At 38.2% G+C, this 24073-nt stretch overlaps 1 protein-coding gene across 1 annotated transcript in view; it reads left to right on the top strand.

The window, feature by feature from the left end:
- igf2r (insulin-like growth factor 2 receptor) overlaps window positions 1-24073 on the top strand; it is an 86663-nt gene that overhangs the window by 34963 nt on the left and 27627 nt on the right. Inside the window, exons 16-36 of the mRNA XM_046059892.1 lie at window positions 2374-2462; window positions 4277-4416; window positions 10948-11066; window positions 13252-13350; window positions 13983-14115; window positions 14543-14654; window positions 15028-15136; window positions 15316-15475; window positions 16991-17180; window positions 17703-17806; window positions 18044-18208; window positions 19304-19447; window positions 19700-19855; window positions 20022-20159; window positions 20914-21064; window positions 21732-21900; window positions 22034-22149; window positions 22233-22383; window positions 22931-23095; window positions 23451-23552; window positions 23729-23830. Coding sequence (XP_045915848.1) covers window positions 2374-2462; window positions 4277-4416; window positions 10948-11066; window positions 13252-13350; window positions 13983-14115; window positions 14543-14654; window positions 15028-15136; window positions 15316-15475; window positions 16991-17180; window positions 17703-17806; window positions 18044-18208; window positions 19304-19447; window positions 19700-19855; window positions 20022-20159; window positions 20914-21064; window positions 21732-21900; window positions 22034-22149; window positions 22233-22383; window positions 22931-23095; window positions 23451-23552; window positions 23729-23830 — 2814 coding nt within the window. The remainder of the gene's footprint in view (window positions 1-2373; window positions 2463-4276; window positions 4417-10947; window positions 11067-13251; window positions 13351-13982; window positions 14116-14542; window positions 14655-15027; window positions 15137-15315; window positions 15476-16990; window positions 17181-17702; window positions 17807-18043; window positions 18209-19303; window positions 19448-19699; window positions 19856-20021; window positions 20160-20913; window positions 21065-21731; window positions 21901-22033; window positions 22150-22232; window positions 22384-22930; window positions 23096-23450; window positions 23553-23728; window positions 23831-24073) is intronic.

The following is a 24073-nucleotide window of genomic DNA, read 5'->3' as shown; positions in this document are numbered from 1 at the left end:
TTTCAGTCTCACACAGAAAAAAACGGCAGACACTATTATATATAACTATTGATTGACGATAGACTTGAAAAATTGTGAACCTATCCTTTTCCATCATCAATTTTGAGCCAACATGTTATTCTTCTGTATTTTTATTCTTTGTGTCTCATATGTTCAGACATTTTACCACAAGTAGTTTTCTATATTCTTGTTGTGAGAGTAGTGAGCAGCAAAAGTGATTTGGTCTTGCTCAAGTTGGATGAGGTGGCGATGGTGCATTTGATAAGACACATAGGTGTGGGAGACAATTCTCCACTGTGACACATCCACCAATGTGTCCCTGAGCAAGACACTTAACCACTAGTTGCCCCAGAGACAAAAGCTTCAGCTAAATGAATAAATGTAATGGATGGGGGACTATTCTCCCCCTATTTCCCATGACACCAAGAGTAAACATGTCCAGATTCCTGAATAAAAAGAGGATAAAGTCTTTTTTCAGCAACTGAGAATATAAAAGGTGGGAAATGCCTCAAACTTCACAAACAGCTGGCTTAAAATGAAAGAGCACAGTCTCTTCGTGTTTTGTTGTGGCCCAACATGACCACTAGAGAGCGCAATATGACACCTGAACAGCTGAAGGCTCACAATCAACAATACTGGGCATTTGTGCCCTGAGCTGTAACTTTCATAGCTGCAGCTTTCTCCCAGACTAAGGACTGACTCAATCTTTGCTAATAAATGCATAACGTTATAGATGGTTAAGGTTATGGTTACATGGGTTAGGAGTGCAGGAATAATGCAGGATTGCTTTGTAGGCTCAACTTGGGACTAAAAGTCTTTGTATAACAAAGTGCCTACCTACCACTAAACATACAGTTGTAGATATGTAACAAGAATAGCTGCATATCTATTGTTTTATTTGATAAATATTTCTCTAATAAATACCACTAGAAGGCTGGCAAATGACACTTAAAATGCTGCATTCAGATGTCATAGACAGAAGACAAACTGTATATTTTCACTATATCATCTATTTCTGCATATTTAAGTATGTCTGTGTAAACATTCACAGTGAAGGATGAAAAGTATGTGAATTCCTAGACTAATGACTTCTCCAAATGCTAATTGGAGTCAGGAGTCAGCCAACCTGTAGTCCAATCAATGAGATGAGATTGGAGGTGCTAAAAAACACACGAGTCATGAGTCATTGCCTGATGTGAACCATGCCTTGAACAAAAGAGAAGACCTAAGATTAAGAATTGTTGACTTGCATGTAGCTGGAAAGGGTTACATTTAGCTGATGCTTTTATCCAATTGCTATACATGTCAGAGGTTGCACACCTCTGGAGCAACTAGGGGTGAAGTGTCTTGCTCAGGTACACAATGGTGGAAGTCTCACAGTGGGATTCAAACCCAGGTCTCCCACACCAAAGGCAAGCATCTTATCTATGCGCCATCACCACCCCTTACAAAAGTACTGTGCACTGTGAATATTTACACAGTGTATTCAGTGAAAACATATAATTGTTTGTGTGGTATTAGTTTAAGGAGACTGTGTTTGCATATTGTTGTGACTTAGATGAGATGAGCAGAAATCCAGGTAATTCCAATGAGTTTACAGAGGCTAATTTTTCCTGCAAAGGAAGTAGTCAAATCTCGCGCCTGAGTGATTTGCAAGACCCTCTGCCCACCTGTAAACGTGCAAGTGGGTCCAGAGTATAACTGGATCAAAGTGGCCTTCGGACAGACATGTCCTGGTTTCTCTGTGTTGTCCGAGGGTTTTGGGGGTTTCCAGCTGATAAATTGGGTTTGCAGCACTTAGCCTCAGACATAACCAAACTCAGTGGACCCAAATATTGCTATGGACCTGAGTACTGACCAGCTAGAGAGAGTAGATACTTCTCTGTTTATTCTCTTTTCAAAGATAAAGAAAATTGTAATTCAGTTATTTGCTCAATCCCTCAGCCTGTTTTTATTTTCTATTTAACTCTTTTAACCCTGATTGTACACTGCACTGAAACTTTTCCTGTCCTGTTTTACCCTGTTTTTTTTTTTATTAATTTCACCCTTTCCAAAATTATATTTTAATGTGTTTTTCTTTTTCAATTTCCCTGTTTCCCTATTATGTTTAACGCAAAGCACCTTGAATTGCCTTGTTGTCGAAATGTGCTTCACAAATAAACAACTTCCATGTTATTACGTTTGTCCCACAGACCATGAACGCAGCATTAGTCATCGAGGATGGAGTCATGTGATGTCCTGTCATGTGGTGCAGTCACTTCCTACTGATTTGGTCCAGAGCTGACAGACTCTGCTGTATCATGTCGCCACAGTAAGGCTCCACAGACACTATCCACCACAGTAAACATGTTATTTCGTTGTGCGCCCCTGAAGATGGCTTTGTGGCTAGTGGCGTGTCTGGGATGTTTGTTGGTCCGGTCCGGAGCAGAGGACAGCAGCCCGTGGTACCAGGATCTCTGCAGGTAAAAATAAAAAAAATACACGCCTCAGGCTTAAACACACTGCAATTAGACAAATAGATAATAACAAGGCTTCAGTATTTCACCTCCTGTGTCGAGAGTAGAGATAGTAAAGCTACATTTAATTCAGAAATATGTCATTAGATTATTTATTTGCATGCTCGCCTCGGTATCACATTATAAGAAGGTCTGCCGTTAAATTTAGCTCATAAACAATCAGCCAGTCTGCTCTTTGTTTCAGTTACAATATCAACTTTTACATTTGGTTTGCTTTGCTTGCAAACGTTATAACTTAGCTCCCTCAGCAGTGTAAGCTAGCTAACACGTCGGTGAAAACGTAAAAGTTTTAATCAGCTAGCTAACGTATTGCTGAATTAAATTTAGCTCCAAATACTCTAAACAAAAATGGTCTTGAGCAAAAGGAGTCGATGGTTGTTTTTCGGTGTTATCAAGCTAAAGTGTAGCCTAGCTAACAGCTAACGTTACATGAAAGGTGTCACAGCTAAAGCTACATGTTAGCAACGTCAGATGACAGGTTTCTGATTAAAGGATAAAGTCATGACAGTCTCTCCAGGTAGACAGCAACACTGTGTATATCGTGGCTAAAGTGAGTATTACAAGCTGACATGTTGTCCTCCTTTACTGGAGCTCCGTTTAGGCAGCTGCTGTCCAAATATTGACACAATAGCAGCAGCACCTAAACCTGTAAGGTTGCATTTCATTTCCGTGTTTTCGCAGCATTTGCTTCGCCGCTTTTGAGGTTAAGCACAAATAGGTCACAAGAAACTTTTCTGTGAAAGAAAGTTGAATTGCAATTGTGCGATGCATGGATAAAAATGAAATGTTATCATGATTCTTGACTAGCTATTTGTGGTGAAGTGTGGCCCATGTGAGTTTTCCAGAGGTAGTTGCTGAAATGTAACTCTTAATTTCGTCCTTTATTTTACAGTTTTAAATGCAGGACAATACAACACTTTAAAAAAAGTCCCAGGAAAATATTAGTGTGTGTTCAGTGTCCATGCAAGTAGGAAAAAAATGGATGACTCAACATGAACACAGCTAAAAACAAGACAAAAATGCAACACATGAGGGCTCCAGCTAATAATTACTTTTATTATTACTTAATCTTTTGGTTATTATCTTGATTTATGAATGAATCGTTTGAGCTATGAAATGTTTATTACTCCTTGAGACAAAAATAACCAAATCCACACAAACTGAGAAGCTGGAACTGGGTAATTTTGGAACTTTTGCTTGACAAATGACTAAAATAATTATACGATTATCCAAAAGGTTACTGAATATGTTTCGTCTCATTGCAAGAATATTGTAGCACGGAAATGATCAGTTGTTTAACAGAAAATTAATTGACTCTAATTTTAACTACAGTCTAATTGATAAATTGTAAAGTCATTTCAAGCTAAAAAGCTAAAAATTTGCTGGCTACAGTTTTTAAAATATGATTCTGCTTTATTTCTGTATTAAATATTTTTTTTTAGTTGGTCAGACATAACAAGAAATTCGAAGGCAACACCTTGATGTCAGGAAAATTGTGGTGGGCTTCATTCATTATTTTCTGACCTTTTTACACTAAACAATGTATAGAAAAATAGTCATTTAATAATTCACTGACCATTGTTACCATTACAGAGAGCTCTGTAAATCAGAAAATCAACATTAAAGACTGAAACTGATCCAGTGCTTCAGGGCTGAAACCTTTGGGTCTAGGTCTTATGTAGGCCAAGTGTGTACATTGCCTAAATGTTCAGGCTTTACTCTACTTCTTTACTTAATTTATTTTCTTCCTTGTGTTGCAGTTATAAATGGGAGGCTATAGACCAGGACAATAATGTCATCTACACGCTAAAGCTCTGTGAGTCTTCACCAGCAACCAGCTGTGAAGCCAGCACCGCTGTCTGCGCTCGGGACCTCAACACCAGCACTGTTAAGTCTGTCGGTGAGTACAGTCCACTGGTGCACACTGGTGCTACCGTGTTCAGAGATGTGAGAACTAATGATGAAAAAAGTCTGTTGTGGTGCAGCTACTGTGATTGCAAGGGAGTCATTTAAAATGTTAGTTTAGACACTGTGAAGCCTGTCAGTCAATTCAGCTACTTGTGGCAGTGAATTATGTGCGATAGCATACCTAGTGATTGGCCAAGAGTAATAAATAAATAAATAAATAAACCATAACCCATATAACTGCTCTATCCTCCACGTTAGATTTAGGTTATGTATGTCGTGTTGTTTCCTTATTAAAAGCTTGTTAAGGTTAACGTTGCTGTCGTTGTGATATCAAACATTAGCTTAGCAGTCTTAACTTAAGCATTATAGCTTTGTTACGGGTAGTAGGACAAATGCAGCTAGTTATAACATTACGTTTGTTACAGATCTGCTATAGCCTTGTTCTCTCCACAAGACTAAATTAGATTTTTTTAAGAAGTGGTTCTTACATTTAAATTGCTCTTATTGTTTACTTTCGCTTTCCACAACCAGAAACTGTCAAAGCCTGGCCTAACATACTGCAAATAAATCGATTTAACAGTTTCATACTGCATACTACTGTTTACAAGAAGTATGTAGTACGTACTGCATATCGTGGTCGCTGGTAGGATGTAGAAGTCGGTACCGAATAACTAGAGCTAACAGCACAGTTAACTGTTTTACTGTTGGCTATAGCCCTCAGTTGCTAATAAAAGGCCTTGTAACGCCTTGTTGTCTTCCTCCTGAGGAACATTACAATAGTTTTATGTTGCTATGTTGCTGTTTGCGATCTGGTGTTGGATTTTTTTTATGCGTCTGATTTCCATAACAACTCTGCCATCTTTGCTGCACTTTGAACATCATTTCAGTTCCTCCTGTAGATCCGGAGGGTGACAACCTGTGCAAAGTTTCAGATTTCAGCTTTAAATATGAGTTATCATGATGCCACCTTTGTCCCCACTAGAAGAGAAACTCTGTGTAATAGAAGGATATAAAGTGTGTTTGAGGCAGGTGGAGGACGCAATCTAACATGCTGGAGTTTACCTTTTGCAGTCTGAAGTGGCACCCCCACCTCATTATACTGCTCTGTTAAAATCCTAATTACTTGGTGTGTGTTTCTGCGTAGTGACATACTGTTAGTGCTCTAGACTCTGATGCCTCCCATGCATCTTTATGACAACCACAAAGCACAAAATGTCACTGCTCTTTAGTGGCACTGCAGGAAGATTATCTACATCCTCGGTGCTGTTGTGTTGCTGTAGCTGTGGTGCCATTGTTTTGGTCACAGTTTGATCACACACACTGCATCTAGTCTGTTTCTGTGTGAACCGTGAAATTAGCTCTGAATTATCTGGCTCAATGTGGTTATGGGTGTTTTCAACTGCTGAACATGCACAAAAATCGGCCCTGTTGCTGACATGCCCTCTGAGGGGTTTTCTTAATGCTAAGTGATGCTGTATGGATCAGCGCTTTATCAGTACATTAGCAGATCTGATCTCTGTGCTGATGAGGCTGAACCTGCTGCTGCTGTGTGTCAGCAAGATCCACATCTCTGTCCTGGACAAGTCACTTCAAGCTGGAAGTCAGGCAGGCGCTTTACGTTTAGCACTGCTCACCACCCTAAAAGTTAATAACATGTCTCTAAGAAATCAAAAATCACCAATTATCTCTGAGATGCAAATTTATTTAGATTAACATTATTTATTATATTTATTTTCAGCAACATAGTTTTATTGAGAATACATGCAACTAAGGTAAACTAAAGCTACCCAGCAGTGTTTAACCAGCGAGAAAAAGACTGGAAGTCATAGTTGCCTTCAAAATAATGGCCAAGATTACCGCACAGGAAATAAAATTTCAATGTCCCCATACCATGTTTGCCACCCTGTGGTATCACACCATTTCAGCTTTGAAAGGGTTTTGGACTTCTTGAAGACCAAATGTATGTTAATCTAAATAAAAATACATAATCATCTGTTTCTGTTGTAACTAGCTAGCGTTTGCTTAGCTGCTGATTAGCTTTACTCCCAACACACAAGATACAGCCATCATTTCTACGTCCAGTTGAAGGTGTGATCACTTGAACGTAAACATATGTTGTTTTGGGGCATTTGCTGAAACAAATGGAACGGCATTGTCTCTTAGTTTTATGTATTCTCAAAAAGCTAAACTGCTGATTGAGTCAAAATTGTTTAAATAAATCTAAAAATCTAAATCTGATTTAAATAATTGATGTGCAGCAACATTAGACATCACCATAATAGCCAGCTCTGCATGTATATTGTTTGTTAGTTTGAATGTTAAGTTTGATAACTTAGTTATTACTTTTCCATATTAAAAAGGATTTTAATGAAACTAACCACACTGTCTGTACAGTTATGGTTAACTGGTAGTGCTATTATTAACACTGTTTGTCTCTATTGAAGCTCGATTTGCTGCCTCCCATTCAGACCTGGTCTTCAGTGAACAGACGCACTATTTAATCACGATGGCGTAAACTGATTAAGCTTGGTTTAAGGCAGTGGCCTCAAAACGTCTTCTGTCATGCTTCTGTTTGGAAGCAGTAAAACGATCTTGCCTCTCACTCCCTGTAAACCAGAATAAATGAAATAATATTGGGGAGCGGAATCAATTAGCCGAGCAGTAGAAAATTAATCAGCAACAAATTTGACTAAAAATCTTAAATATTTGCTGCTTCTGGCTTCTTAAAGTTAGGTGCCGTTTTTGAAAATCTTCACCAAAACAGTGAAGGTGAAAATTATAATTTTATGAAGAGCACAAACTTCTTGTTTCCTTTCACATTTGCACGAGTTACTTTTGTGCAAAATAGAGCTGCAATGAATAGTCGATCGAAAAATAATAATTTTCGGGAATTTCTCCAGGCAAAATGCCAAACTAACATTTGCAGTTCCCAGCTTTTCAAATGTCAACTGAACTGAATATTTTTGGGCTTTGGACTGTTCGTTGGTCAAAACAAGCATTTTAAAGAGGTAATTTTGGGGTCTGGGCCTTTTTGTGAGGCTTTCCTCCACTGTTCTAAAAATGACAACTGTCTGAGATTTGACACAAATGTTAAAAGGCTTTGCTTTCCAGTCTCAAAGATGCAAGGCTGTCCCGATATGTTTACAATAATCCTAAGAGCAATATAGGCTTTGTCCAAATTTCTTCAGCTTTAACTGATCTGTTTTCTTGACAATCTTTTTTTCTTTGCCAAAAATCTCTCCATCTTGGTTTTTACATATGGTTTTGCTGTCAAAATGAAACTTAGTAACTTGCCTTGTTAGCGTGAAAGCACTCGTGTGTGCTTATTATTCCCACATCAATCAGATTCATTCAACTCAAGTTCCACTACACATTTTTCTACCCTGGTCTGCATGCAACCTCAAGCAATGGACCCCCTGGAGGGAGTGCAGTTTGAAAAACACTAATTAAATGTTTGGTTAGGCCAGAAGACAAATGTGCTTTCATTAACAAACTCATTTGTGATGCATTTTAAGATTTATGGACAGAAACCTTATTCTGTTATGCAATCATCTGTTCTTATTTATGTCACTAGTTGGTGAATTTTAAAGGCTCCCCATGTAGACTTTAGCTACAGGTCCTTTACATGTGGTTTTAAATAGGGCTTGACAGAAGCTGACACTACATAAACTTTAGTGTCACACAGGGAATGAAAGTAGCACCCGCCACTAGCGGGTAACTTGGCGGTGGTGGGTGAAATTGTCGGGCCATCCGCGGCTTTCACGGACAGGAAAAATGCCCAACAGAAAGACACGTGTAGTAAGGTAAGCGTGTTGTGGCGATCGGTGCCTGCGTCACACACACAGCCACCAGTCAGCTCAGGAAATATCTGTGAAATCAATAATTTGATATATCTTCTCCACCATTGCTCATAATAATAATTCTACCTAAAAATGTATCGCATATTAAAACGCAATCGCAATATTGGGAGAAAAAATTGCAATTAGATTATTTTCCACAATCATTCAGCCCTAATTTTAAATCTGAATCTGTACTTTCACAGTTGCAGAATCACCACCTTTGTTGCAGAAATTGTGGCATAATCATACTTTTCATACTGTTTTTTTACGTTGTATACCCTTTTGTACCTAAAGATCACTTTAGACTTTAGACACAGGTTTGTTCTTGACTATGTTGGGGGCTGTTTCTCCATTTCAGTTACATCACTGTCTTTGATTTTGCACATGACCTTTCTAAAGAAGACAGGCTGCCAGACAGAGTTATTTCAGAGTCCCACAACAACAGCTTGTCCTGCAGTCTGAGGTCTTGACCTTCCTCTTGTGACAAATTGGCGTTTTGGAGCTCTCAGCCAGAGTGTGTGTCATCTGACTCAGATTTCTGAGCATGACAAATAGCCGTGTGGCTCACTAAAGTCTCCGAAATAAAGATTGCAGACTCATGTTGTTGGTAGGGTGTGTTTGAAGCTTATTTTGTTAAGATATCCTCATTAGACAAGACGAAGATCACACATGGAAAGTGAAAGAGCTGGTAAACAGGAAGCAATGTGGTCAGATGAGTTGGAGTTTTATTATGCTGACTACCTAATCACATGACCAAGGAACACATCATCAAGCAAAAACGCTGTCTAACACAAATCCCGGACTTCTTGCTTTAGGCTTTATTCATGCTTCCTTGTTGGCTGTGCTCAGAAACCTCACATGATCCATCCTCACACTTTGACATTCAAGTTTCTTTTGCTTCCTCAAATCAAAATCTTTGGAGTAACAGATGCTTACCTCACTGTTGAGTTCAAAAGTGCCCATAAAATGTTTTTTTGTTTGCTCTTTCTGTAAGTGGATCACATGTATGCTCGTATTTTGATAATAAAAGTATTGGAATTAACATTTTTTATTATCTGTAGTGTTTTAATGGCTTTTGGATTTGTTTTTTTCCTATTAAATATTTTAAAAAATCAAAGTTCCATCACAAAGTCCAAGGTGATGTTTTGTTTTGAGTCCAAAAGATAATCAATAAACTATCACATAAGACAAAGGAAAACTTCAAATCATCACAATTTAAAAGCTGTAACTATGAATGGTTTATCTTTTCTAATTAATAGACTTCAATGATTAATACATTGGTCATTATTTTTCTATCTGCTAATCAGCTGATAATTTTAGCTCTAACGGGAATATAAGAAAATAACATGTACAATAATTAAATTCTGAAATTGTCCATTCTGCATAAAGAGTACTTTTCCTTTTAATACATAAATTACATTTTTGTTGATAGGCTAATACTTCAGAACTTTTTCGTAATAAAAGTTTTGGTTAAAGGATCATTTTTGACTTAAAATTATAGAGGAACAAAAGAAAAGCAGCAACTCCTGAATATAGTAAACAAACTGTATAAATAAAATTCAGTGAAACCATGCATGCTGTAAAATCCAGTTCTTTGCTCTTTATGTGCACGCACATTTTCTTTGTGCTCAGTGTATTGCAAAATGTCACAATACTGCCAAAATATAAATATCACACAGGACTTAAAGTTGAAGTGGTGCAACAGGCTGGGACATGAGCAGTGTTGAAGAGTCTAATAATACGGACAGTCCAGCCTACAGTAGAGTTGTTTTTGATGTTAGTAGGTCACACTGTTCAGTTACATTCCTTTATGGACCCTTTGTGATAACAGCCCCGCCGTATCAGAGGGAACACACTCACAAATACAGTTCATTACGAAGGGAATTTTAGTTGTAAGACTTCACTGAGAACAGTGAGAGGAGTATTTTATTTAGACTAAATGATTATTCATTAACATTTTTGTTGATTGTTGATGCAACAGAGCAGATTGGTGCTTGTCACACCTTAACATTTAGTCACACATTTACAGACTTCAGTTACTCTCTGCTGTGTGTTAAGCTGATCTACTCTGAGTTTATTTAACTGCCCCAGTCTCAAATGTTCTTCACATGCAGAACATTTCCCACCGCTGTCTTGTTTCTGTTCAGAGGATAAATGAAGACTGTGCTGACAGCAGGGTTACAATATTATAGCACAGAGTTTTATCTTGTGTGTTTGTAAGTGTACAGGGCAGTAGGTCAGTAGAGGTTGGAGGGTTAGGACATTATTCTGTCTACTGACTACTACACCAACATACGGAGTCTGTGTGTGTAACTTTTATGATAGGTTCATAATGTACACTATGTATATCGTATGTTATTAGATCATTTGTCATGTCATGTTTCATCCATGAGGATAAAGTATACAACAAAAAGAAAAGGGTGGATAGAGGTTTAAAAAAGGAGTAGAAGTGAGATTGGTATAGCAGCTACTATTTTCATTATTCAAATTAATTTTGTCCATCTTGCAATTTAGATTTGTGTTGTAATAACCGTCTTAAGTTAATTTCATGTTTGCATAATGAGTCCTAGTCATTATTGTCCACATATGAGTAATCCTACATATCTACTGGCCAAACTGAAGGCCTTGAAAAACACGTTAATTGTCTTAAATTGACTTGTTTTTTTTATTTCTTAAATGTGCAGGTGAGCTGTCCCAGCAGAGGGTCTCTGGCATGGTGCTGGATTTTAATGACACGAAAAAATGTCCCGGAAGCAACAACAACGTTCAGACAAGCATCAGCTTCCAGTGCGGAAAAACCATGGTAAGACTCAAACACACAAGAAAGGTTTTTTTTTTTTTAAACAGACCATTTGTGCTTTTCCAAGAGCTATGTTTAGGCTGATACATGAGAACAGTGGTGGCTGGTGTGATCCTCGAACAGGCAGGATAAATCTGACTGGGGAAAGTGAAAGCTGCCCTTGAGTTGACACCCTCCTCTTTTGACTTACCGTTTTTTGTATTTGTATATTGAGTCCTTTGCTGTTAAATATCTGATCTACATGCACTCTATACTTATTTTCATGCATTAAGCATGACTAAAGAGCAAACTGTAACAGGGCCGGGTTGTGACAATGGTAAAGTATGTGATTTTTATTTATGTCACACAGAGAGAACATGTTTTTTTATTGTGTGTGTTTACAAATAGTGCATTAATTGTTTGTAACAGGAGAAACAGCACAATCAAAAATCACCCTGGTCAGAAACCTTATCGGCAGAAATTCAGCAGTTTTAAGTTGTATTATCGGTGCAGTTTATTGGATGTCCTCATTTAAAAAATTGATAAACTTAGCTTGAGCAAGTTCCACCATGAACATGCACTTTAACTGTTTTGCAATATTGAGGCAACGTTATTGTGCTTTGCTGTTTTGTAGTCAGTATCTGTATTCTGAACTTTATGACTTATGTGCCTAACTTACGTGTTGGATTGAAACAAGGTTTAAACCCATACTGACATTTTTGAGCTTTTATTTGACTCATATTTCAATTCGTTGAAATTAAATTGAGCGTTCTCTTTCTTGAAGCAAATAAACTATATATAATTATATTTTTTGGATCCCTGAAGCAGATGTCTGCTGTCAGCTGCAATGAAAGGAAGTGAATCTGTAAATAGAAACCATGTAGGACAATGACAGTCACCTGCTATCTCATGAGTAATAGTGCGCGCGCGCGCGTGTGTGTGTGTGCGCGCGGTTTCGAGGGTGGTTGAGTGGTGGGTTAACATTCATGTAATTTCCTGTAAAGACACAAAGATGAGTTTTCTGGTTCAACAGAAAATGATTGGTACTAGGTTTTCAGTTCATGGAAAGTTTGAAGTGAAGAAATGAAAGTGGCTTTTATGAAGACTTTTATTTAACTTTTCAAAAACATGTCTAATGTTGAAAAGAAGAAGAAGGGATTAAGCCAAATGCAGATTATCTATTATAACAATTAACCTTAGCAGAACTGTGTCACTGGTAAAGAGTGGACATTTAAAGTTATAATTTTGACAAATGAATGAAAATAATAAATTTAACAATTAAAAAGATGCTCTATATTATGTATAACTTTGATATATAACTTTGACTAGCAGTGAATTTCTCAAGTGATGCAATATACCCAGAACACATTGTGTATATCCTTGAGGTCTAACAAACTTGTTGAAGACATTTCCTTCCTCATAAAACATTGCAAAGACTGACATCTGCTTGCAGTCTTACTCTTCTCTGCCTTTGTTGGCGCATTGCTATGTTTCTTGGCAGATTACCATCTGTCAAAGAGAGTGAAACTTTTAGCAGAAATGTGTATTACGTCACTCTGGAGGTGCACAAAATGGGGACTGACATGTCAAACCATTGGTCTATAGTGATACTAGGTTCAGAAAGACCTTTTAAATTTATGATCTTCATCTTTTCAGTCTTGACAACAACAAAAAAAACCTGTATGAAGTAGGGCAAAAACAGAAAACAAAGAAAAAGAAGTTGTCCTGTAACAGAAAAAGTTGCTGGTTTAACGGTCTAGAACAGCTGGTAAATTATGGACAAAAAATGGGAATGAGAGACAGTCTCCCCTCTCTCAACAAGTGTTCTTGAGAAGCCCTCGAGCAAGCGCTGAACCTTCAACCCCTCCAGCAGCAGCAGACTGTGGTTGTGCTGCACTCCGCTGTAACTGTGGGGAGTAATTATAAACGTCAGCATTTGCATAAATGTTTTCTTTCTCCTGTCAGATTAAAATTTATAAGTAATCCTCCGCACACCATTTAAAAATAAACCAAATATGTAAAATACTGTATATTCTGGATAACAAACGCTGGCACATTTGCCATAAAGTGCTACTAAACCAAGTTGCGCTTCTTTACTTGCTTTGTTTCTCTCCAGTGCAGAGCTGCCTGTTACACAGCACTTTAATGTGTTAATCGCCCTCATCAGCATGAAACTATCTTATCATGTTCCTGTGTTTGTGTGCTGCAGGGGACCCCAGAGTTTGTTGCTGTGTCTCAGTGCGTTCATTACTTTGAGTGGAGGACCTACGCTGCCTGCAAGAATGATAAATTCAAGCCACAGAAAGAGGTATGTGGTGGAGCATCTGATGTGCGGCTGACTCACTGACGAGAAGGTTTTATGTTCAAGAAAGAACGAAACTGACGCCATGCCTATTAAAGGTTAAAGGGGGAGCATTTAAGGTGTAATTCGTAAGAAACAATGAGCCAGAGGGGTTTTTCCACCCATGTGAAGATGTACAAAGTTGCAGACATGTCACATGTTGTCACAGTGAGCTCTTAATGTGAGCTTAACATGGAACAATTGAAAGAATGTATGAAATGGATTAAACTTGCTAGATAATCTGTTGCAAAAGTGCTTCTGTGAAATAGTTGTTGATTGAATTAAGCAAAAAAAACTACCCATTGATTTAAAATCCAATAACAGGAATCTGCTGGTGCTTAAGTTGTTTGAAAACGTAGTTTCTCTCTTCAAATTTAAGCCCTCTAAAGATATTAAAATTATTATTATATTATCAAAGTTTAGAGGAATGAATAACATTTTAACTGCCACACAAAGATCTGATTTGAAAGATCTTTATTTGTAGTGATCTTTATAAATAAATTCAACCAAAACCCTCTATTTTCTTTTAATGAATGCTACTTCAAGTTATTGTAAAAATATGTCCGTACTGCAGTTTAAGCTACCTTCTCTGTTTCCAGGTGCCCTGCTATGTGTTTGACTCGGATGGTAGGAAGCATGACCTCAACCCTCTGATCAAAATGAGCGATGGCTATCAGGTGGACGACGGCGACGACAGCATCGACTTCTACATCAACATCTGCCGAACTCTCAGTCAGTACCTGAGAGAGGGTGGAGAGCTGAATGGATGATTGGATGAATAAATGACTGTGTGATTGGATTCAGAATTTAGCAATAATGAGCCTTTTTTTTTTCAGTTTAATATTTGAATTTGATAGACCACAATACAACTACTAAAATAGACTACACACCTTAATTATAAATGTTATATATAGTAACAAGTGTTGCATATATTCATGCATTTAAAAATGTGTTTTTAAAATATCCTTTTTGTCAAAGAAGCACTTGTTTCTATTTTAAATTAAGCCCTTTTAAATTGTTTACTTGTAAAGCTTTCTTTGACATTTTTAGTTTGCCATATCATTATTGAAGATTCCTGCTGATCATCGCTGTTGTTATTGTTATATTTTGATTTATATATATTTCCCATCATCTCATATCCTTCCTCATCCTCACCCAGATGCTCCAGATAAATCCTGTCCAGAGGAATCTGCAGCCTGTCTGATCACCAGTAGTGGCTCCTACAACATGGGCTCTCCTACCGGACAGCTAGAGCTGGTGTCCAACGATAGGTATCATCTTGCTGAATGTCTTTCATCTGTCATTTGACTCTACATCTTTTTGAGAGTAGGGAATGATTTGCAGCTGCTGGTCTGGACAAATCTTCTATTTTGTTGCTTTGAGTTTAGATTTACTTCAATAGTTTCGAAAGTTTATATGATTGTCAGAATATCCAGGATGTGTTGATGTGTTGTTTTATACAGTTGTGGTTTTGTTAAGTTTATGTTGAGCTGCAACCTCATTTATGTCTGAGGAGAGTTAACTTTTTCTGACAGAAGGATACACATTAAATTTAACCAAATGAAAAGCTCATTTTGAAAAGATGAAGTCTTTTTAATAATAAATTTACTTTTTCACTTGTTTCTTGTCTCCTCCTCTCGCAAGGCTGAGGTTACAGTATACTGTAAGTACCAGTTCGTCTCATCCAGAGATCTGCGAAGGACACAATCCTGCCGTCACCATCACTTTCATCTGTCCATCAAGCAGACATTCAGTAGGTTACACACTCATATACTCAACATACACAGCAAAATGTTTTTATACATTTACCCTTTATATATTTCATCCCTTGCAGATCATTTGTTGCATCTACCTGATTTTCATGCTGTTCGACTGTACTTGCAAAAATGTATCTAATTCCTGTTTTACTAAAAGTGTATTTTGGTCTCACAGGGCAGCCCTCCTAAGATGACAGCTAAGTCAAACTGTCGCTACGAGGTGGACTGGGTGACTGAATACGCGTGTCACAGAGACTATCTGGAGAGCCATAGCTGTAAACTGACCAGCAAACAGCATGACTTGTCCATAGACCTAACACCTCTCACCTTGAGCTGTAAGTAGTTCTTCCTCTAAACCATGTCTCTTAAACTATCACACCAGGGGCCACATCCAGTCCGTGAGACACCTTGATCTGTAAATTAATCACAAGAAAGCCAACAAAATGTAGGATAAAAAAGTGGCTTTTTATTTCACATTTAACAAAGCAAGCTGTACTATTCTGCTCAACTTGTAAACAGAAGCACTTTAATGCACAGTATGTAATTTCTGCTGTTAGGTGTCTCTCAATTTAAACAATGACAAAAGAAGCACTTTAATGACGTCGAGAAGTAGCGTGGAGTGGTTGTCTGTATCGATAAACAGTGACCATTGGTGATAAATATTTATCTGACTTAACTCAAGCAGAAATCATGTGCAGAAATGAGTTAATGTATTAAAGTTAAGTTATACAGGGACAACTTCTGCGACACAACACACTGCAACTGCAATGAATAATTATGCTCCATCACAAGTGATCACATCACAAACAAGAGTGAAAAATAGAGTTGCTAGCTATTTCACTGACTTTCTTCCTCACTCTCTGACATATGATCTGGCGTTTCTCTGGAAGTTATAGCAGCTAAAGGGGGTAAAGGGATTATGGCGCCATTAACAAGCAAACTGGGAACCTCAGCTAGCCAAGTGAAACATGAAACTACCAAGATGGTTAACAAAAGTAGGTTTTTTGAATTGGAGTAAATTTCAACATTCTTTCTCTCTTGTATTAACAATGATTACATAATTAACCTTCAAGAATGATTCGATCATGGTGCCGCTTTTTAATATCCCAGTTAGAAGAAGATGTCTGTGGTCCTCAGTCATCCAGGTCATAGTTATCCAACAAGAGGTGAGTTTTTCTTCAGGGAACTGAAGAAGTCTTCAGAGACTTCAGTTACAGTATAATGTAAGTACGTTCTCTGAAGAAGAACTGAAGAAGTCTCTTGGATGAGGGACAAAACGTCTTCTAGTATCATCAACCAAGTACAGTTGCCCTTGACCTCAACCTTCGTTAGAGGAAGTAGCTTTATGTGTAAACTATACTGACCTTCCTGTTTTTTGTCAGCTCATTTTGAGTAATAGAAAAAGCCATTTCCACTTATTGTCACAGTCTGTGTGTAACATGATGTAGGTCACAATTTCCTGTATCTCTGGTGTTAAAGCAAGTGGTTGTGCATATGTATGTTTCCAGGTTGGATGCTGCTACTTTCAAATTGAAGCTGATTGCTGTCAGTGACTTTGCCCATATTCATTATCTTTAAAGGAGTAGTTCCACATTTTGAGAAATATGTTTATTTGCATTGCTTTGAGAGTTACATGAAAAGATTTCTAAATGTTTTGAAAACTGTAATCTTTGAAAAAATATTACAACATTCTGAAAGATAAGAATATTGTCCACAGACTACAGTCCACAGTAATGGTAATTATTCTTACAGTCAACAGTCATAATTAATCTAACATTTAGACTTACAGTAAGATTAATATGATATTTCAGCCTAAACCCTCTAATACCATTTTGTGTGTGTGTTCGTAGCTACAGACCAGCCATACTATATACATTCTGGGCCCAGTGAGGGGGATGAAAGCTACTTCTACTACCTGAACGTGTGTGGAAAGATTCCCACTAAGGAATGTGGTGACGGCGAGTTTATATCATCCTGCCAGGTGAAGAATTCTGGAGACTTGAAGAAGGTGGCTGGAAGATATCAGAACCAGACACTACGGTAATGTGTGAATTAAGGACAAGAAACTTTTAAGTGAGAGTATGTTACTTTTGAAAGCGCAATAGCACAATCATTCGTTTGCCATGTTGTAAGCGTAAGCAATAAAACACACCCTTGCTCAGTCAATATTGATGTTGTTATCTGAGCGTTAGCCTGTGTAATGAAGTCTATAAGCAAACAAGGGGAAAAAAATTAACATGTGAGCTGATGAATTTACAGTATAACCTGACACACAAACACTTCCACAAAGCTGTCCACCCAAGCAGAATCAACCTCCATGTGACTTTAAAAAATCTGTGATGATTTCAGTTTTTTTTTTAGATGCACAATGTTTTTGTTTTTTTCAATATGTTAACTCCTTCATCCAGAAACGTTGAGACAGAAACAGCATGTCATTCTCAAAAATCATCCATGAACAGTTCAGGCAGAACATCTTAATTAGCTCATTGATGAAATGTTAAACTTTTGCTTTCTGCTTCACCCCCCCCCCCACCCTGTGTTTTTATCCTTTTTTATCTGTAGTTATTCAGATGGAGATCTGACTCTTATCTACCCAGATGGCCAGAGATGCTCCACCGGCTTCCAGAGAATGACCATTATCAACTTTCAGTGCAACAAGACTGCATGTGAGATAGAGATGTTAAAAATAGTGTTCCTGTTTTATTTTAAGCTTTTACATTTTGTTTATTTTGGCACCATCTGGTGGCTGACAGCATGGCACTCTGCTACCATGAGATGTTCTTCCTACTGTAAATGTTGTACATACAACTTGTACCAGATTGTTCCTTTTATTTAAAATGATCGTACAGGTGGAGTCCTGTCATAACTTCAACTTACTTCATGGTTTGCGTCATTTTCTGCAGCTAACGGTGGGCGAGGGACTCCCGTTTTTGTAGGGGAGACAGACTGCACTTATTACTTTGACTGGCAGACGGCCTTCGCCTGCGTCAAAGAGAAGGAAGATCTACTGTGTCGAGTCAGAGATGGCAAAAAACACTATGACCTTTCACCCCTCACAAGATACCCTGGTGAGTTTAACAACTCAGTTCTAACTTAGGGAATCTAACTCCTTTTCCACTGGTGATCACACTACACAGTTTTATTTATTTATTCATTAACAGGGGTTTGAGATTTGTACTTTCACACAGGGCTATACTGATCATTCTGATTTGCAGTACTTATTACTTGCCACTAATTAAAGTACACCTCTGAAATTTGATTATGCATTGATTATTGAATTGGTTAACACTAAATTGGTTGTTTTAGAACAGTGGTTCTCAAATTTTTTCACATCAAGGACCGCTATACTGAAATTAGAACCACAGACCCACATCTGATAGGACTTTTGCTTTTAGATGTTTTATTAAGACCCAAGTAGTCATACATTCTGTCATTGTGTTACTTATAACAAAAATAAATGATTCCCCTTTTTGCAGTTTTCGATAAAAGCGTCAGCTAAATAACTAATTATTATTATTATTATTATAATTATTATTATTATTCGGCCTGGAAGATATGGCCAAAAATGTTACCACGATAAGTTTCATATCTTTCGATATCGATAATTATCACGGTAAGTATAAAATCTTTATTTCTTTCGATTTTAAAGGCTGATTTTTTTACTCCTGAGTGAAAGTTGAAAAAACCTGATGGTTAATTGTGTTTTAAAGTCTTTCTTTATGGTCAACACTTGAGGCCAAATAGTGGATCAATTTACAAGTCTGAGGTAGAACATTTAAAAAAATTAAGATAAAATCTTTGTCAACAAATATGTATGAAAAAATTAAGTAAAAGCTTTTTTCGGCTCTTTTTCCTCAACAAAATGAACATCTTAACAAAAAAATAAGTCCTCATTCGTGTTGTGATAATTATTGTTGTTTTATTGTCCGGCCCTAATTATTATTATTGAATACCAGTGCCTTCCTGTAGCCGCCATTACAGCCAGTTTGAAAATTATTTCCGTGGTCTTTCATCTTTGATGTCATAGTGGTTCCTAATTTGGCCTATTTGTCAGTGTAGGCATGTTTCCATCTAACAATATATATCATCTTTCCCATGCATTGTTGTCGCAACATTTGTTGCTGAGAAATCACGTTCCTCTGTGTCTCTGTGTGTTGCTTCAGAGTCAGATGTCAGCTCGAACTGGGAGGCGGTGGATGCTAGATCTCAAAAGTCTGACTCGCGTTTCTACCTGAATGTCTGTCACAAAGTCACCCAGACAGGAGGGGCTGCTGGCTGCCCGGTGAATGCCTCCATCTGCGCTGTGGGTAAGAGTTTCCACAGGGAGAGTTTCTAAGGACTAATGGCTTTTTGGAAATTCAGTGATGGTATTATAATGGTTTTGGGAAGTCAAGGAGTTTGCCAAATTAATGATCTAAGGGATAGTTGTAGCCTTCTGTATTCATCATTCATGATCAAGTCAACTATTAAAAACACATTAACTTTGCGATGGATGACATTTTCCTTTATCACAATGAATCTGACCAGTGAAGTTTATTGATTGTGTCTCTCTGCTTCAGATAAGGATCATGGGGCCATCAGCCTGGGCAGCTTCCTCTCTTCTCCCCAGAAGACTGAAATAGGAAATGACATCAGACTGGTGTATACTGATGGAAATTTCTGCGCCAATAAAAAGAAGAGGATCCAAACTATCCTGACCCTCAAGTGCAAACCAGGTAGGTTAAATAGAGAGATAAGTAGCCATTAAATATTATTTTATTACTTTATTATATTTTGCTCTGTGCTTTTCTCTCTAATTTCTGTTCAGTCGTGACGTCGTTGCTGCTTTTTTGAGAAATTTTAATCACTCTATTTCCTCCTAAACTTCTTTTGTTTTTGCAGGGTATCTGGAGGGCGCTCCTGTCCTTCGTAGTGTATCGTCTGACAAATGTGTGTACGAGTTAGAGTGGTACACTGCTGCCGCGTGCGTCCTCTCGAAGACGCAGGGAGACGACTGCAAGGTGGAGGACCCTCAGGCTGGTACGACACACACAGACACACAAGTTTGATCAATGTGGTTTCTGACTGATCAATATTTTACTTAAACAAGAAAAACACAGCAGCAAAGGAAAGATGAGAAAGAAGAAACAGGGTGCACGGGAAATGTGTATAAGTAGAAAAACTGTCTAAGCGCAAAACAAATCTCTATCTGCCTCTTAAACCTTGAGAGTATGCAAGGATAGAGTCGTCATGTTTGCCATTTATGCTTGAAAAGGGCAATTACGGTATTTTAAACCTAATATTGTTATTTTGAGTATCATGACTTACAAAGATGACTAACTAACTCACGTTACCACCGTTAACTCACCTCTCGTGAGAGCTGAAACGAAAAAAGGATCTAAGTCTTTGACTGCTCACTCAAATCTATGATTCCTCTTTTGATTTTAGAAACATTTATTACACTCATAGAAAGTTAAGGCCACTGAACTTGCTGTGAGGACGCTTCACCTCTCGTCCAAGAGGCGTCCTCAACTCTACCACCTGGTGGGGAGTTTCGGGCATTTTAAACTGTCGGTCACACCTGTGTGTCACATTGACAGTTGTTGAGCTCACATGTAAAGAGGCTTCTTATGCTGCCATCTAGCTGTTGCTACCTGATCTGTCCCATTGCATTTTCCCACTCTGTGCTGTTTTACAAAGCCATCGTTCCACCAGACCAAACATAGATGAGAGTGTCCTTTGACGTCATTGACTCTACTTTAATCCTCCTCTATAACTACCCTCTGCCCCACAGAGCTCTCTTTCGACTTGTCGCCTCTCTCCAAAGCTGACGGAGGCTTCTACCACCTGACCAGTGGCAACTATGACTACTACATCAATGTCTGCGGTCCTGTCAAAGCTGCCAGCTGTCCTGAAAAGGCTGGAGCATGCCAGGTCGAAAAGAGGTAAGAAGGACCCATGGACATTAAGAACATATATATGTGTATATATACGCTCGCGTGTGTATGTGTATACATGGGGTGATATTGCACAATCACTGTTCTTATGGTCAAATTAAAAGAGTCATCACAGATTATCACCGGTCAGCAGATTCAGTCCAGAGGTATTCATAATGTGCCTAGATTTGCCTTTTTTTTTAGGTTTTAATAGGATTTAAAAAAATATCATTTGTGTATCAGTTTCCCTTTTTAATCTGTTCAATTAGTTAATTGTTAAAAATTACATCCAGTTTTTGTTGTTATAATTAATGCTAAATTCCATTGTAAGGGATCTTAGTTGTTTGTTTGTTATATTTGCTATAAAAAAAGGAGAGATTGATAAGTTTTTATTTTTTTGTCCTCAGATGTATGGATCTGGATATATGACCTGTGGAGGAAAATGTGTACTTTAATTCTTACTGCCAAGATCAGCTTTGTATTATGCTCTGTCTCATGGAAATTTAAGGCATTGAGCAAGTAACAAGTAACTACTGATAATAGGGAATTTAATTTGAACTAATCTAATCTAATGCTGTAAAATGAGTAACGGGAAATGTGAAGCAAATTGACCCCCACTGCACGGATGACATGATGACTTAATTCTTATTATAAGTTTTTCTCTCTGCCACGTCAGTTCTTGGAGTCTCGGGGAAGCAAACTCCCATCTGTCGTACTACGACGGCATGATCCAGCTGACCTACAGTAATGGCTCTCAGTACAACGACCAAAAACACACTCTTAGATCCACACTCATCTCTTTCCTGTGTGACCCAGAAGCCGGAGTGGGAAAGCCCGAATTCCAGGTAATCTAAACAATAACTGTGTCTCTTATTTCTTTCTTTTACGATATACTGTATTTCTACACTTTTTAGACTTTTTCTTTATAGTCTTGGTTGGCCTCTAATGAACTGTTTTTATCTATTCTTGTGAATCCAGGTTGAGGACAAGTACACTTATAACTTCCGCTGGTATACATCCTACGCATGTCCAGTAAGGCCTCATGACTGTTTGGTGACAGACCCCAACACTCTTGAACAGTATGACTTATCCAGGTAATGGAGTGCAATCAGCGTACACAAAACTCTTTACTGTAACCATCCTGCTCACCTTCTTTTTTACCTTCTTCTGCCTCCAGCTTGTCACGCCCCCCCTCTGGTAGCAACTGGCATGCCATGGATTTCTCTGACAGGAGGAAGTACTACATCAACATATGTCGGCCTATCAATGCTGTACAAGGCTGTGACCGCCATGCATCCGTCTGCCAGATGAAGTACACAGACAGGAAGGTCTGTTACAAGCGAAATTCCCGACGTGAAAAATAGAACTTAACTTATAAACTAAGCTTATAAGACCTTTTCACAAGACATATACAGGGAGAGGGACAGAGAGAGTAAGCGTGTGTTTGAAGGCAAAAGCAAGGTGAACGCTAAAACAAAGTAGTGAATGAACTACTGCTAATTGGGTAATTTATCCTTTTTAGATATTTTCAAATGAAATATACAAATATACTTCATCCCTGTCAGAAACACTTGAGCGTTGTTATACTGCAGTTTATTTTCAGCTGGATTTTATTTTAGCAAAATGCTCTGTCCAGTAGCTTAACCTGGAGCACTTTTTATTTTGAGAAGTGTTTGATTGAAAGTAGGTCCTGTAACCTAGTGTAGCTTTGGAGAAAATGTCAAAGTTATTTAACAGTCAATGTTTTATTATGAAAATACAATTGAATGAACCCCAGGAAGATGCTTATGTTGGTGCTAGTTGGGATCCTAATAAAGGGTGAATTTTTCATTAGAGAAAAGTTGCAAAAATGTTTGTGTTTGCTGTCAATTGTAGGAGGTCGTATCAGTCAGTAACATGGGTATTTCTAAGCGAGGGCCGATCATCGAGGAGCGGAACCGGCTGCTGCTGGAGTTCACGGACGGCTCTCTTTGCACGTCAGACGGCCAGAATCTCGCATACACAACACGTGTCCACCTGGTCTGCTCCAGAGGAACTGTGGTGAGTACAGTGGTAATTAACAGCACTGTGCACTTTTTGTTTGCATAAACATTAAAATAATAACTGGCAATAAGGGCGGCTGTGAATCAGGAGGTCGGAAGATCCGGCTCCTCCAGGCTGCATATCGAAGTGTCCTTGGGCAAGATACTGAACCCTGAATTGCCCCCGATGGCTGTTCCATCAGTGTGTGAATGTTGGTTTCAGTTTGAGCACATAGGCTCAGTGTATGTGTGTGGCTGGATGAATGCAATGTAGCGTAAAAGTGCAAGGACTAGAAAGGAGCTATACAAATACAGAAAAATGAATGTTTGCATGTGTCTGAGATGTGACTCGGTTTGTGTTCCACACTGTGCAGTCAGCGGGCCCGCGGTTCCTGTTGTACCAGAACTGTACTGCCAACTTCATGTGGGAGACCACTGCAGCCTGTGCCATCACCACCACCACCACCAAGAACAATGTCAGTTCACTTATATTACATACACACAATACACATTCTTATGTCATCTTATGTTTGATTTATTTATGCACACTGATAAGGCAACAAATTTCAAAAGATGTTAACGTTAGAAAACTGACATGTGTTTGAAATGTTTGGAAATATTTAAAACCTGAGATGATGTCTTTGTTCCTCAGAGCTGCTCTGTGGTCGACCCCAACTCTGGCTTTGAGTTCAACCTGCAGCTTTTGGCTTCTAAGACTGGATACAGAACAACGGCAAATGGCAAGGACTTCCTGGTAAGAGAGGCAAATGGATAGTCATCTGCCAACTGTAATGTCTGCCAAATGCAGCCCTCATGTTTGAATGTAAATGTGTGATGAAGCCAACAATCAATTGATGTTTACTGAGTGTGAGAGCCGCACACACTGCCAGCTTTTCATGCAGCTCTGATATCACCTGTATTGTTACCAGATGTTGTGGGATTTAATTTTGACTTTTTAAGGGTTTATGAATATAAATTGTATGTATTAATAATAATA

This window comes from Micropterus dolomieu, linkage group LG10, assembly GCF_021292245.1.
Source record: "Micropterus dolomieu isolate WLL.071019.BEF.003 ecotype Adirondacks linkage group LG10, ASM2129224v1, whole genome shotgun sequence".
Taxonomy (NCBI): Eukaryota; Metazoa; Chordata; class Actinopteri; order Centrarchiformes; family Centrarchidae; genus Micropterus; species Micropterus dolomieu.
Note: the sequence above shows the minus strand (reverse complement) of the source record. Positions and strands in the feature narration are given on the sequence as shown.